The 13,526-nt window shown below is 38.9% G+C and overlaps 1 protein-coding gene across 1 annotated transcript in view; it reads left to right on the top strand.

The window, feature by feature from the left end:
- Pcsk1 (proprotein convertase subtilisin/kexin type 1) overlaps positions 1-13,526 on the top strand; it is a 49,263-nt gene that overhangs the window by 7,554 nt on the left and 28,183 nt on the right. The window contains exons 3-6 of the mRNA XM_013022020.1: positions 381-491; positions 3,303-3,449; positions 5,203-5,279; positions 10,466-10,554. Coding sequence (XP_012877474.1) covers positions 381-491; positions 3,303-3,449; positions 5,203-5,279; positions 10,466-10,554 — 424 coding nt within the window. The remainder of the gene's footprint in view (positions 1-380; positions 492-3,302; positions 3,450-5,202; positions 5,280-10,465; positions 10,555-13,526) is intronic.

Here is a 13,526-nt window from a genome sequence, read left to right as displayed (position 1 = left end):
TTGTTGACTCATTCTATGAAAATGGTCATATTTTCAGCTACCCTGGAACTTAGTATAAAGATGGGTATTATGCTCCATTTTCTGATAAAAGCAGGCAGAACTTTTACTTACATTGCAATTGCAGTGTAAATAATTTGTGCGAATCATCTTTTCACTGACTACTTCTCACCCTAGAGATATACTTTACTGTAATGGAGAAAATGTTTGTTTCCTCAGTGGGCAATCTCTTCTTCTCACTAGGCTGCCCATTTGATCTGTGGTCAAGCAAACACACAGTAGAATTTTGTGAATCTTGATTGGAAGGGTTGTGGAGACATAGATGTGATTGCACAGACGTGGTTGATTTACCTTTGATTTTCTTGATATAAAAATCCTTGTAGGTGATATGGGCTGAACAACAGTATGAAAAAGAAAGAAGCAAACGTTCAACTTTAAGAGACTCAGCTCTAAATCTCTTCAATGATCCAATGTGGAATCAACAATGGTACTTGGTAAGTATTTACAGAAAGACTGTGAGACCTGCATCATCTACACAATCATCTATTGGATCTATCTATCTATGCATTTATGTGTATGTATCCTATTTATGCATTTGTGCAAGTATTCTTTTTTATCACCAATCTATCCACCAATCTGCAAGTATTCTATCTTTTTATCACCAATCTATCCACCAATCTATCATCTACCTAATCCACCTGTCTATCTAATTGATCTCGTTTAATTCAGTAGTATTATGTACATGTAGAATTTTGTACATGTAAAGGGACCTTTCCTATTTGGATCTTCTGTTTTGCTTGGTGAGATGACTAAAACAGATCTTTCTTTGTTATGCTTTGTCTCAAGTTTTTCTGGGACTTGTGTAGAAGAATCGTGTATTGCTTGTTTAAAGGTTTCAAAAACAATATTTGTCTTAATATCACTTTTGCCTAAATTTATTCTTTTGGTGGGGGTGGGTGGGTCAGGGTGCTGTGCACTGTCCCTCAGCTATGCAGCTAAAGGCAAGCATTCTACCACTTAAGCCACAGCGCTACTTCCGGTTTTCTGGTAGTTTATTGGAGATAATAGTTTCATGGGCTTTCCTGCGCAGGCTGGCTTTGAACTGCGATCTTCAGATCTCAGCCTCCTGAGTAGCTGGAATTATAGGCATGAGCCACCGGAGCCTGGCTAAATTTATTCTTAAACACCCTCCAAGTACTCTGAGAACACAGTTAACGTGATTAGATATATAAACAGCAAAGTAGAGAGCTCTTAGACAGTTCAGGTAAAATTCTATGAGTGAAGCTAAAGGAAGGAACCACTAGAAAAATTTACCTTCAAAATGAAAGAAGCTCTAGGAAAGTGTATTTGCTAAAGTCTGTGCTTGCAAACCATTCTACCTTTAAGATATTTACCAAAATCTTTCTTAATATGTGGGCCTTGAGTTAAAAACTGCAACTATTGCTGCTTGACTAAAAGTTATTTCTCTTCTGTTTTAATGCTAAGCCTTTATACATGTTAATAGAAGGATTTGTTGCCTGGAGTATTACAAAAGATAATTTTTCATGACAACCATAAACTAAGGTTTAGATACCTTTGTTGAATAATGGAATGAACTAGAGTCTGTTTCCCTTCCAATCTCTTAAGCTAGCTATTAGCTAACACCTGTTGTGCATTTACCATGTGCCAAATTGTATACTAAGTGTTCAATATGAACTAACTCTTTAGTGTTTATGACTCTTATGTTGTAAATACTGTAATTATGCTCATTTAACAGATAAAGAAAAAATACATTGGCAAGTTGAATAATTCACTTAAATCACATTACTAGTTGTAGTGAGAACCTTGCAGTGGCCATGTTCTTAGCCACTATACTCATACTTTTTTAAAAGCGTTCTTCTCTAGCTTTAGCCAACAGAAAGTGTGTCATTCCAACCTCCTGTGATTCATCTTTATACCAGCCTGGTAAATTCTTGCCCTGCCTTCCCCCACTTTGTAATTGAAAACTTCAACAAGGAAATAGTCTATTTGTGACACTTTCATGTATATAAGCATGCATATCTATGTGTTTGTGTGTGTGTGTGTGTGTGTGTGCTAATTCTCGCACTTGAACTCTTGAGCTTTTCTTGATCAAAGTTAGCACTGTACCTCTTGAGTTACAGCTCCACTTCCAACTTTTTTTTTGGTGGTTAATTGGAGATAAGTGTCTCACAGACTTTCCTGCCTGGGATTGGCATTGAACTATAATCCAGATCTCAGCCTCCTGAGAAGCTAAGGCCAGATGATTTTTATTTCTTAGAAATTCGTGTGTGTGTGTGTGTGTGTGTGTGTGTGTGTGTTCCTTGGGTTTGAACTCAGGACCATATGCTTGCCAGCAGGAACTCTACCACTCGAACCACTGCTTTAGCCATTTTTGCTTTTGTTTTTTTAAAAAAATAAAGTCTTGTGTTTTTGCTCAGGACACAGTGCACTTTCTACCTATGCTTCATGTATAGCTGGGATAATAGGCTCATGTCACCACACTAACCTTACTAATTGAAATGAGAGTCTTGCTAACTTTTTGCTTAGGCAGGCCTCAAACTATCATCCTTTCTAACTCTATCTCTTAAATAGCTGGGATGCAATATATACTGCTCCAAATTTTTTAAAAAAATTGACTCCCTCACTGGGTACCTGGTACTCTTCAACTACATCTCTCATGTTCTTAGAAATGTGTTTATTTCTGTGTCATCTTGTTGATCAGCTCTTCTCCCATAGACTCACACATTATGAGCATCAGAAAAATTAACTGAAAGGGAAATATTAACTGTAAAGGAAAGCTTACTCCCTAAGTTACTCACACTTGGAAACCAACAATTCGATTGCAATTCCAAAGAAACTACTATCTCCTGAGCATTCCAGGTTCTGATATTCCTTTAAATTCATCCATGCCATGCATGAATGATATGCATCAGATAATATATTGAGAGTTCATTCTGACAATGGTAGCTCAGAACTTTGGGGGAAGATGGAAACCTCAAAGAAAGCCCCAGTAGATGAAAAGTTGAGTATGCTCTTACAAATAAAAGCAACTTCTTTAAATCTGTGTGGTTCAAAGAGGTGGGGGGGCTAAGATGATTCATCCATTCAAGTGATTTTCCATTGGGATGACAGGACCACATTCTGCTGATTCATTTGGCCCTACTGACATTTTTGTTTCTTCATTCTACCTAGTCACTCACAAATGGTAGAGTATCATATGGATAAGTTTCCAGATCAGAGAATATGTTCCCATTTTGTGTCAAGTAAGTTATGATTTTTTTTACCAATGCTTTTTTCTTAATCAGCAAGATACCAGGATGACTGCAGCCCTGCCCAAGTTGGATCTTCATGTGATACCTGTTTGGCAAAAGGGCATTACAGGCAAAGGAGTTGTTATCACCGTATTGGATGATGGCTTGGAGTGGAATCACACAGATATTTATCCTAATTATGTGAGTCTGGGGCATCCTGTAACTATGATCACTATCTATGCAGGTATGCAGTGTTTTCCTTCCTTTCAGAGAGAAACTATTCTGATGCCAGCTCCTGGAATGGTAATCCAAGGCTTTATTCCTCCCTTCATCCTTCTATCAGACCATATGAACTTTTGAACATTTTTGGTACCAGTAGATATTGGAAGAATTCAGTGGAGTGAGGGACATGTATATTGGGAAAATTTAAATTACACCATTTAAATTATTAAGAGCTATTCAGACTGTGAACCACTCAGAATTTAGAGCAATAAAATAATCAACTCAAGCTTCATAACTGAGATCATTTTCACAGTCTTCCTCTCATATCCCTTATGGCTTAGTAAGCATGACAGTTATGTGAGTGTTAGTCCTTCCATGCAAGTTCAAAGAAATATCACAGAGGGCAGAAGTACCACACTGATAAAGGAAAAGTTAATTAGAGAATGGAAAATATATATCATTAAAAATGGCGTGCTTAACTATTTTTGAAGTAGATAACTCAAAATGAACTCTTCATATGTCATCAGTCCTTATATCAGGGTGCTACGTGTTTCATCTGTAAGAGTGCCCTTTGTCTTTCTCTTACTCCTTTTGCCCACCTAGCATTCCCCAGCTATAACTTAAAGCTAAAGAGCAAAGACAAAAGCAAGGAAATAAAGAGGCAAAAACAATTAGCACAGGGAGGCACACGGTAGAAATTAAGGATTATTAAAGATATAGAAACTACTAAGAAGTAGTCATAGTGGTAATGAATTTCTACGTGAAAGATGATTTAAGTGTAGAAATTTGATTGAAAAAGGGGGGCATGGGGCTGGAAAGGCGGCTCAGTGGTAGAGTGATTGCCTTGCATGCAAGAGGCCCTGGGTTTGATTCCTCAGCACCACATAAGCAAAAAGAAAAAAAAAAAACAAAAAACTGGAAATGGAGCTGTGGCTCAAGTGGTAGAGCGCTAGCCTTGAGCTGAAGAGCTGAGGGACAGCGCCCAGGCCCAGAGTTCTGGCCCCACTACCATCCCCCCCAAAACAACGGGGATCAGACATGCAAACTGGTCTACATTTGAAGCAACTAACATGAATGATTTTTAAACTGTACCTGACAAGACTAAAGGAGCCCCACTACACAGCCATTTCTACATCTGTGGTCATGGTGGTGATTAGTGCAAAACATTACATCACTTATTAATCCTATAGTCTTAGGAAAGTTATTCAGCTTCTCTGGGCCTCCCTACTCTCAGCAGAAACATGAAACAATCGAAATTATTAAACTCTGACGTTTTCTAGCCTTTTTTTTTGTCGGTTGTGGAGACTGAACTCTGAGTCTGGGCACTGTCCCTCAGCTCTTCAGCTCAAGGCTAGCGCTCTACCACCTGAGCCACAGTGCCACTTCCGGCTTTTTCTGCTTATGTGGTACTGAGGAGTTGAACCCAGGGCCTCATGCATGCAAGGCAACCGCTCTACCACTGAGCCACCTTCCCAGCCCCTTTTTCTAGCTTTGTGAGCATCTATGAGAGGTGAGTTTGGCAAAACTCCCTTATCATTGGATGCAGGCTCACTTGACTCTGTTCATCACTGTTGCCTGATTTGTAGGCATAATAAATGTACAGAGTCTAGGCTAGAAACTGGAATGCAAGCTTTTGAGAGATCTTCCAGGATGCAAAGAGGCAGTGGTAGGAAGCTTAGGAAGTGATGCCCTAAAAAATGATACTAAAGTATTATTTTTGTTGTCTCGTTAGGATCCAGAGGCTAGTTATGATTTTAACGATAATGATCATGATCCATTTCCTCGATATGATCCCACAAATGAGAACAAGTGAGTAAATGTACATTTGGGGGGAGGGAATAAAGTACTTCAAAAATGCTTTGGGCTGGGTGCTAGTTGCTCACATCTGTAATCCTAACTACTCAGGAGGCTGAGATCTGAGGATCACAATTAGAAGACAGCCCAGACAGGCAAGTCTGTGAGACTCTTATCTCCAATTAGCCACCAAAAGCCAGAAGTGGTGTTGTAGCTCCAGTAGTAGGGCACCAGCCTTGGGCAAAAGAACTCAGAGACAGCACCCAAGCCCTGATTTCAAGCCCCAGGACTAGCACCCACCCACCTACCCCTCCCCACTACATGCACGTACCCTCATACATACGCACACAAATGGTTTTATCTTGTTAGAGAAATGTATTATAATTTTTTCCCAAACTTCAGCTTTCAAAAAAATTTTAATGCCGAACACCCATGCTGCATATGCTGTTGCTTTTAATGCAGAAAATGAAAGTTCTGTTGGTTTAGAGACCACATTTTAAATAGATATCTTACTAGTAAGCTCTCCTCACATTATGGAATGTTAAGGAGTACTTACAGAGCTGTAAAACATGTAAAACATGGCATTGTAGTTATAAACTTTGAGCCCTTGCTTATACTCTCCTCCCACCCTACGCCAATTTCACCATGAATCATTGACTATGTTAATCATTAAAAGAAATATGAAGAAATACCCAGGAAAAAATTCCCACAAACTTCTATGGTGGTTGCAATTACTAGCCAGTTCCTCTAGCAAAACAAGGCAGACAACAGTTGAGATAGGGCAGCTGGGGCTAAACCTCTAAGTCCAACCCAATCGACATGATGTTGAACGGTTAGTAACCTTTTCCAGTTCCTACTGGGTGTAAAGCCAAGGAAAGAAAAAGAGGAAGACATCTTACTATCAGATTAGCATTGTTCCATTGTATTCTTTGGGAGGCCCAAAGACATGGTTTTTGTGCTGACATTTCTCATAGAACCCAACTGTAAAATTTACACTTTCCTCTTCATTTTTTTCTACCCAGAAGGTATTTGCACCAAAATAGATTAAATCCAAGGTCAAAGTCAGGGCTTGTTTGCTGTAAGTGGGGTTAGAAAGAACGAAAAGTAAAAAAAAAATTCTTGGTACATAAAACATGAAATGCTTCCTTAGTAATCCCTTGCATTATTAACAAAATTGAGTCCATCACATTTGTCCCACTATCTTCCAATCCTTCGCCTCTCTTGGGTTGTTCCCTTTTCGGAAATCCAGCATAACCCTAGAAGAGAGGCTAGGACATATGGACTAGGCCTCATCTTCTGGGCATGTGTTTATTTGGAGAGAATGGTCAGGCCCTGTGGAGAGGTTAAAAATTACTGCTCCTCTCGGTACCTTTTAACCCTTCCAGGTTTGGAGTAAAATTCCAACCACAATCCTGCTGATAAAGCACCTGGGAGCAAAATAGAGTGTCTTAGACACACTTTAAACCATATTTCTAGGTGAGGACTGGGTAAGCTTTTCAGGAGCATCTGCTCATTTGAAGTCCAGCCTTATAATGTTAATCTAGGAAGCAGCTGTCTGCTGGTTTTATATATAGATATAGATCTGTCTCTCATATATATATATATATATGAGAGAGAGAGCGAGAGAAAGAGAGAGTGATAGGGAAACCTCCTCTCTCTGTCTCTAATGTTTTTGTCCCCTAGAATGGGAGATAAGGTGTGTGCTGCCAACATTTCTGAAAGAAACTTCCTGTGGAAATAGTCAATAATAGTGCTTAGAAAACAGGAGCCACTTTCTTAGAATTATTAAATTGTAAAATTTCTTATAATTTTTATTTCAATCTTCTTGTTAAGACATGAAGGTCCGGAGAGGGCTGTCTACTTGAAGCTACCAGAACTAATTTAGAGGTGACATCCTCTCTGATAGGCAATGTGTCTCCTTCTTAAGCAGACAGGAGCCAATATAGATGTGTAGTGACTGCAAAGCAGGTGAATAGTGGATAGAAAGCTACTCTAGAATTCCTCTGATTATGAGAAAGAAGACTTAAGACCTTGTGTTTAGCTTCACATCATTGTCAAATATCTAAAACAAATTACCTTTAAAAAACTAATTCACAGTTTTTGAAGTTTTAGTCCATAGCCAGAGAGCTATGTTGCTGTTTGACTTACGACAGCACAGCATGACAGAAGTGTGTATCTCATGGTGGCAAAGATAGAAGAGACCTATGTCCTACAATCACTTTTAGACAGGATTGACATGTCACCAATCACCTAAAAGCTACCAGTAGGTTCCGCCTCTTCAGGGTTTCACCGCCTTCCAGTAATGCCGGCTGGGGACAACATGGGCCTTTAGAGGATATTCCAGATGCAAATTAAAGCAGAACTTCTTCTCTTCCTACCTCTACATAGGGAGGAAATTCATAGCACCTTTATAATAGATACATTTTCTCCAATTTAAAGAGCTCCCAAACACCTTAGATAATATTTATTTTATGCCAGAAAAGTCTGAGGTTCCAGAGCATTCGCTGCTATAAACCTAGCACATGGCATGGAGGACATACCTCAATAGATAAGAACAGACTTCAGAGACAAGTTAGATCAAATCTTAGATCTTCTACTTATACTCAAATGACTGAACAATTTAACAACTTTGTGCTTTGGCTTTAATGTTTTAATAAAGGGTAGTCAACTAAATTGTGTTATTATGGGGATTACACGTATTTTCACACACATATCTTTTGTAATGGACGCTGCTTGATACAATAAAAAGTTAAATGTTTGCTGAGGAGATAATGATTATAATAATGACAATAACAGGGGTGACAATGATGATCCACTGAGTAGTGCTGCGCAGTAACTGAGAAACCTTATTTCAATGAAAAATCAGCACAAGAACAGAATCATTTGAGAGGAAAGGAAACAACAATGACAAGTCAATTTTCTCAGCTAATTCAGAGCCCTCTTGACTATCAGCCATAAAGATAGCATCTCTATCATTTACCAGAAGATACAGTAACAAAGAGTTGCTCTTCTAGTGTGTTGTCAGACACAAATCCCCTAAGTCGGGCAGAAGAATGGTCCCATTTTGTTAGCCTTTCTAGCAATTTGAGACCTATTACCTCCCAATTCCAAGGAGATTATCTCTTCAAATTATCTCTATTTCCAATGTCCTTTATTACTATGTAAATGAAACTAGTAGAAGCCAGATTTGAATGTTTCTCTGCAAATCAAAAGAATCATTTAATCTTAAAACTTACTATTAAACTAGCATGAGTCTTTATTCAAAATTTTAACACCAATTACAGATTATTGTATGCTCAATACCATGTGTGATCAGGATATTTTAGCCAGAATAATAGCAGTCTTTAAACTGTATTATGCACTGGGGTTTTTAAAAATTGGTTTATTTAAATGCCAATCGTCACCTTTGTTCTAAGTTAATAGAGAGCTGTCTTATCTCAGTGCCTGATGTAGCATAGCAAAGAAAAAGATCTGTGGGTCTGTGAAGGATGACATGGAAACACTTTGATAAGATCTTCCCTTTTGTCAGTGTATGACTGTGGGAAGTGAGAATAACAGGAGAGGGAAATCAAGCTGTGTTTGTAGTATGATCTGACTACAATTTTCACCAGGAAAGTCAATTCCCAGTGTATAAACACAGATACATAATAGGTGGTGTCATATTACATCTCTTTGTTGTTGACAGAGGCAGTGTTGAAGATGTTTTCAAGTCTGTTTAGGCTGGAGACTTGTACTGGATTCTTTTACTATCCTAGGTCCTGTCCCCATCATGTACAAATAGAAGTATAAACAGTGGTACTTCTGGATATGCATTTCAGGGAAAGCTTGAGACAGACTATTTGGAATATTATATATATTGTATATTATATATAATATCCTGAGTTAATAAATGATTCTAGTCATACTGTTAAAAGTAGCTGGGTGGTGTTTCTGAGAGATAATCCTTCCTTCCTTTATGTCTATGTCTGAATATGAAATCAATGGATCCTTTAAGTCACCAGCTGCCTTCACATCATCCCCAGGTGCTTCCACCTTCTACATTAGATTGAGTTCATGAAATGGATTCATATTAATATTCCCTCAGCAAATTAGTCTTTCTGAGACAGGCTGGTATCGGAACAGACAATTATTATCCCTACAATAGCAGAACTGATACATTAATGATGGGTTCTTGCGTATCTTAGAGATAGTGTTCGTCTACCAAATACTCTAAATAATCATTTAGGCTCTTTGCCCAGTTGCAAACTGCCTCAGCCAGAGTTTGAGGGTGCTCTGTTTTCCAATTAGTCTGCAGTGTCCTGAGAAAATCTCATGTTCATCTTGTGATCAGAAAATTCTGATAAGATTTAGTGTGGTGACAGAGGATTACAAGGGATTCTGTTCTACCATATTCCAATAATGCTGGTCCAGTGATTGTTCAAGACAACATTAGTGAGGAAACACTTCATATCCATGGAATAAGAAGCAAAAGTCATGTCTGCAACATTGATCAAGAGAGTCAAAGTTCTCACCATCCTGTCAATTGCTAACACTTATTGGGTTCCTAATATATTCCATCAATAATCTTAAATGCTTGATGTAAGTATCTCATGGGGTTTTCACGACTACTCAAGGTCACACCAGAAATTAGTGGCAGAAACCAGAATTTGAACTCATGTATTTTTGGCCTAAATACATGTTCCCTTTGTCTAAACAAATGTTGACCAGCCATGGTGGCTCAAAGCTGTACTCCTAGCAATGTGAAAGGTGGATTGTGATTTGGGGCCAGCCTGGACATAAAAGTTCTCAAGATGCCATCTCATTCAATAGCTGTGCGAGGTGACATGTGTCTGGTATCCAGGCACAGGAAGGAGAAGCACATGGCTGGGCTTGGGGGTATGTACCTTTGATCATCAGCATATGAGGAAGCACAAGTAGGCAGATCTCAGCCCAGGCGACTTGGGCATAAATTGAGAACCTACCTTGGAAATGACCAAGTCCAAAAGGGTTGGAAGTATGGCCTGCCTGCTTTCCAAGTGTAAGTCCTTGGCTTTAATCACCAGTACTGGCAAAAATAATGTAATTCTAGTGGTAATCTATTAACTTTTTATCAGCAGTAAGGTTGATAAAAAGTGAATGGATTCACATGTAAAACTCACATACTTATCTGTATAGTAAATATTTACTCACATTTATGTTTTATAATTCTTTTTAATTTTTAGACACGGGACCAGATGTGCGGGCGAAATTGCCATGCAAGCAAATAATCACAAATGTGGAGTTGGCATTGCATACAATTCCAAAGTTGGAGGTAAAGCAGGGGGTTGTTGCTATAGTTTGCAAGCAAATCAGTGGCTCTGGATTCCTAGAAAATGGATAGCTGAATATAGCCTATATATCTTTACAGGGAAAATAATGGAAATCTTGAATAGCATTTGAATGAAGTCTAATTTTCTCTATGTTCTGATTTAGGAAGGAAAGTTTTTGAGTGCTTGCTAAGAGACCAGAAGGAGGGGGTAAATTTAGGCAGATTTTCCTAGCAGTAGCAGTGCATCATTTTTTAGCAAAGAATAGCTTCACCAAGAAATTTTACATACATTCTTGTTATATTAAGTAGCCAAAGGTTACCTTTCATCCCAATACAGTAATTGAGAATATTTAATAAAGAAACTATTTACATGAGTTAGAAGAAACCAACCAGGGACTAATGAATATTAGAAAATACTATCACCGGTTAGGCTCAAATGATTAAAGAGAGAACTGGGTGGGAAGTAGAGAGAGAAAACTGTTGCAATAGAAAGAGCCAGTGGATAGGAGTTATGGTCTTGAACAAAACCTCAGAGCTGCTTCTGGACAGGAAGGATCTAGGGGAATTAGACCTCATCTGGCTCTCACCCCTTCCATCCTTCTGGTGTCTCCAGCTGGCTGAATCCAGTGGGAAGGCAGGAAAACCTATTGATGAAGTTAATGTTCCAATGTTGAGGGGTAGAGAGTGAGGAAGAGTGGAGAGCGGTTTTAAGCATGAACAGAGAAGATGAAAATTGTCTCCTTTCTCTCCTTCAAACTTTCACATAATGCATTTTGAACTTTGTTTGATTTTCAAAATCTATAACCACAAAAGAAATAATTTATAAAGCATGTTGTTACAGTAAAATCTGATTAAAGTCTATATAGAACAAACCCGAATTTGGTTAGAAACCAAATAAATGTACATCCTGGTATGTGGGTAGATGGACAGGCCGAGATGATAGATAGGAAGAAGGTTCGTAGGTTGATAGATAGATAGATAATATACATACTTCTACTAATGTACTAGGCTCAGATTTTAAGTAACATTCCTAATTTCTTTCACATTGGCAGAAGTAAAAAATATGTAATTGAGTAGGTAAAGAATATACTTCTAAAATTTTAAGGGAATCATCTGGTCCTTCATTCTGAAGAAGAATCGAGCAAAAAAAATTAAAATAATAGAACCTACTGAGTGTGGAACTGAAGCACAACACTTGTGACCTTGAGCCTCCTATTTTTTTCATTTTTCCATTCTTGGATGATCTGGCATCAATATAAACAATTATTTTTATTTGTTAGGCACCTATTACCAGCAACATAATGCAGAAGTAGGATAGAGTGGGTGCCAGAGTTTTAGGGTTCAAATCCAGGTTTCCTATTCTAAGCAAGGTGGTCTTGGGCAAATCACAGTGAATTTCTAGCCAAAATGCAGCAAATTATATCACCTACATCAATGGTCTTAAAGGTAGATGAGTTCATATGTGTCATGCCTGTGGCATAATATGTAAAGCAGCCTAAATGCATATGAGTTGTTATCTGCATTTTACAGTTGAAGAAACTGAGGCATAGAGAAGTTAAGAGTCTTGGTCTAGATTACAAAGCTATAAAAAGGAGACCTAATTTTTTTCATCCAAATGCAATTCTTAAGAAAAAAAAACCGGAAGTGGCGCTGTAGCTCAAGTGGTAGAGCGCTCGCCTTGAGCTGAAGAGCTGAGGGACAGTGCCCAGGCCCAGAGTTCTGGCCCCACTACCATCCCCCCCAAAACAACGGGGATCAGACATGCAAACTGGTCTACATTTGAAGCAACTAACATGAATGATTTTTAAACTGTACCTGACAAGACTAAAGGAGCCCCACTACACAGCCATTTCTACATCTGTGGTCATGGTGGTGATTAGTGCAAAACATTACATCACTTATTAATCCTATAGTCTTAGGAAAGTTATTCAGCTTCTCTGGGCCTCCCTACTCTCAGCAGAAACATGAAACAATCGAAATTATTAAACTCTGACGTTTTCTAGCCTTTTTTTTTGTCGGTTGTGGAGACTGAACTCTGAGTCTGGGCACTGTCCCTCAGCTCTTCAGCTCAAGGCTAGCGCTCTACCACCTGAGCCACAGTGCCACTTCCGGCTTTTTCTGCTTATGTGGTACTGAGGAGTTGAACCCAGGGCCTCATGCATGCAAGGCAACCGCTCTACCACTGAGCCACCTTCCCAGCCCCTTTTTCTAGCTTTGTGAGCATCTATGAGAGGTGAGTTTGGCAAAACTCCCTTATCATTGGATGCAGGCTCACTTGACTCTGTTCATCACTGTTGCCTGATTTGTAGGCATAATAAATGTACAGAGTCTAGGCTAGAAACTGGAATGCAAGCTTTTGAGAGATCTTCCAGGATGCAAAGAGGCAGTGGTAGGAAGCTTAGGAAGTGATGCCCTAAAAAATGATACTAAAGTATTATTTTTGTTGTCTCGTTAGGATCCAGAGGCTAGTTATGATTTTAACGATAATGATCATGATCCATTTCCTCGATATGATCCCACAAATGAGAACAAGTGAGTAAATGTACATTTGGGGGGAGGGAATAAAGTACTTCAAAAATGCTTTGGGCTGGGTGCTAGTTGCTCACATCTGTAATCCTAACTACTCAGGAGGCTGAGATCTGAGGATCACAATTAGAAGACAGCCCAGACAGGCAAGTCTGTGAGACTCTTATCTCCAATTAGCCACCAAAAGCCAGAAGTGGTGTTGTAGCTCCAGTAGTAGGGCACCAGCCTTGGGCAAAAGAACTCAGAGACAGCACCCAAGCCCTGATTTCAAGCCCCAGGACTAGCACCCACCCACCTACCCCTCCCCACTACATGCACGTACCCTCATACATACGCACACAAATGGTTTTATCTTGTTAGAGAAATGTATTATAATTTTTTCCCAAACTTCAGCTTTCAAAAAAATTTTAATGCCGAACACCCATGCTGCATATGCTGTTGCTTTTAAT

This window comes from Dipodomys ordii, unplaced genomic scaffold (assembly GCF_000151885.1).
Source record: "Dipodomys ordii isolate 6190 unplaced genomic scaffold, Dord_2.0 Scaffold59, whole genome shotgun sequence".
Taxonomy (NCBI): domain Eukaryota; kingdom Metazoa; phylum Chordata; class Mammalia; order Rodentia; family Heteromyidae; genus Dipodomys; species Dipodomys ordii.
This window is presented reverse-complemented; position numbering and strand designations above follow the sequence as displayed.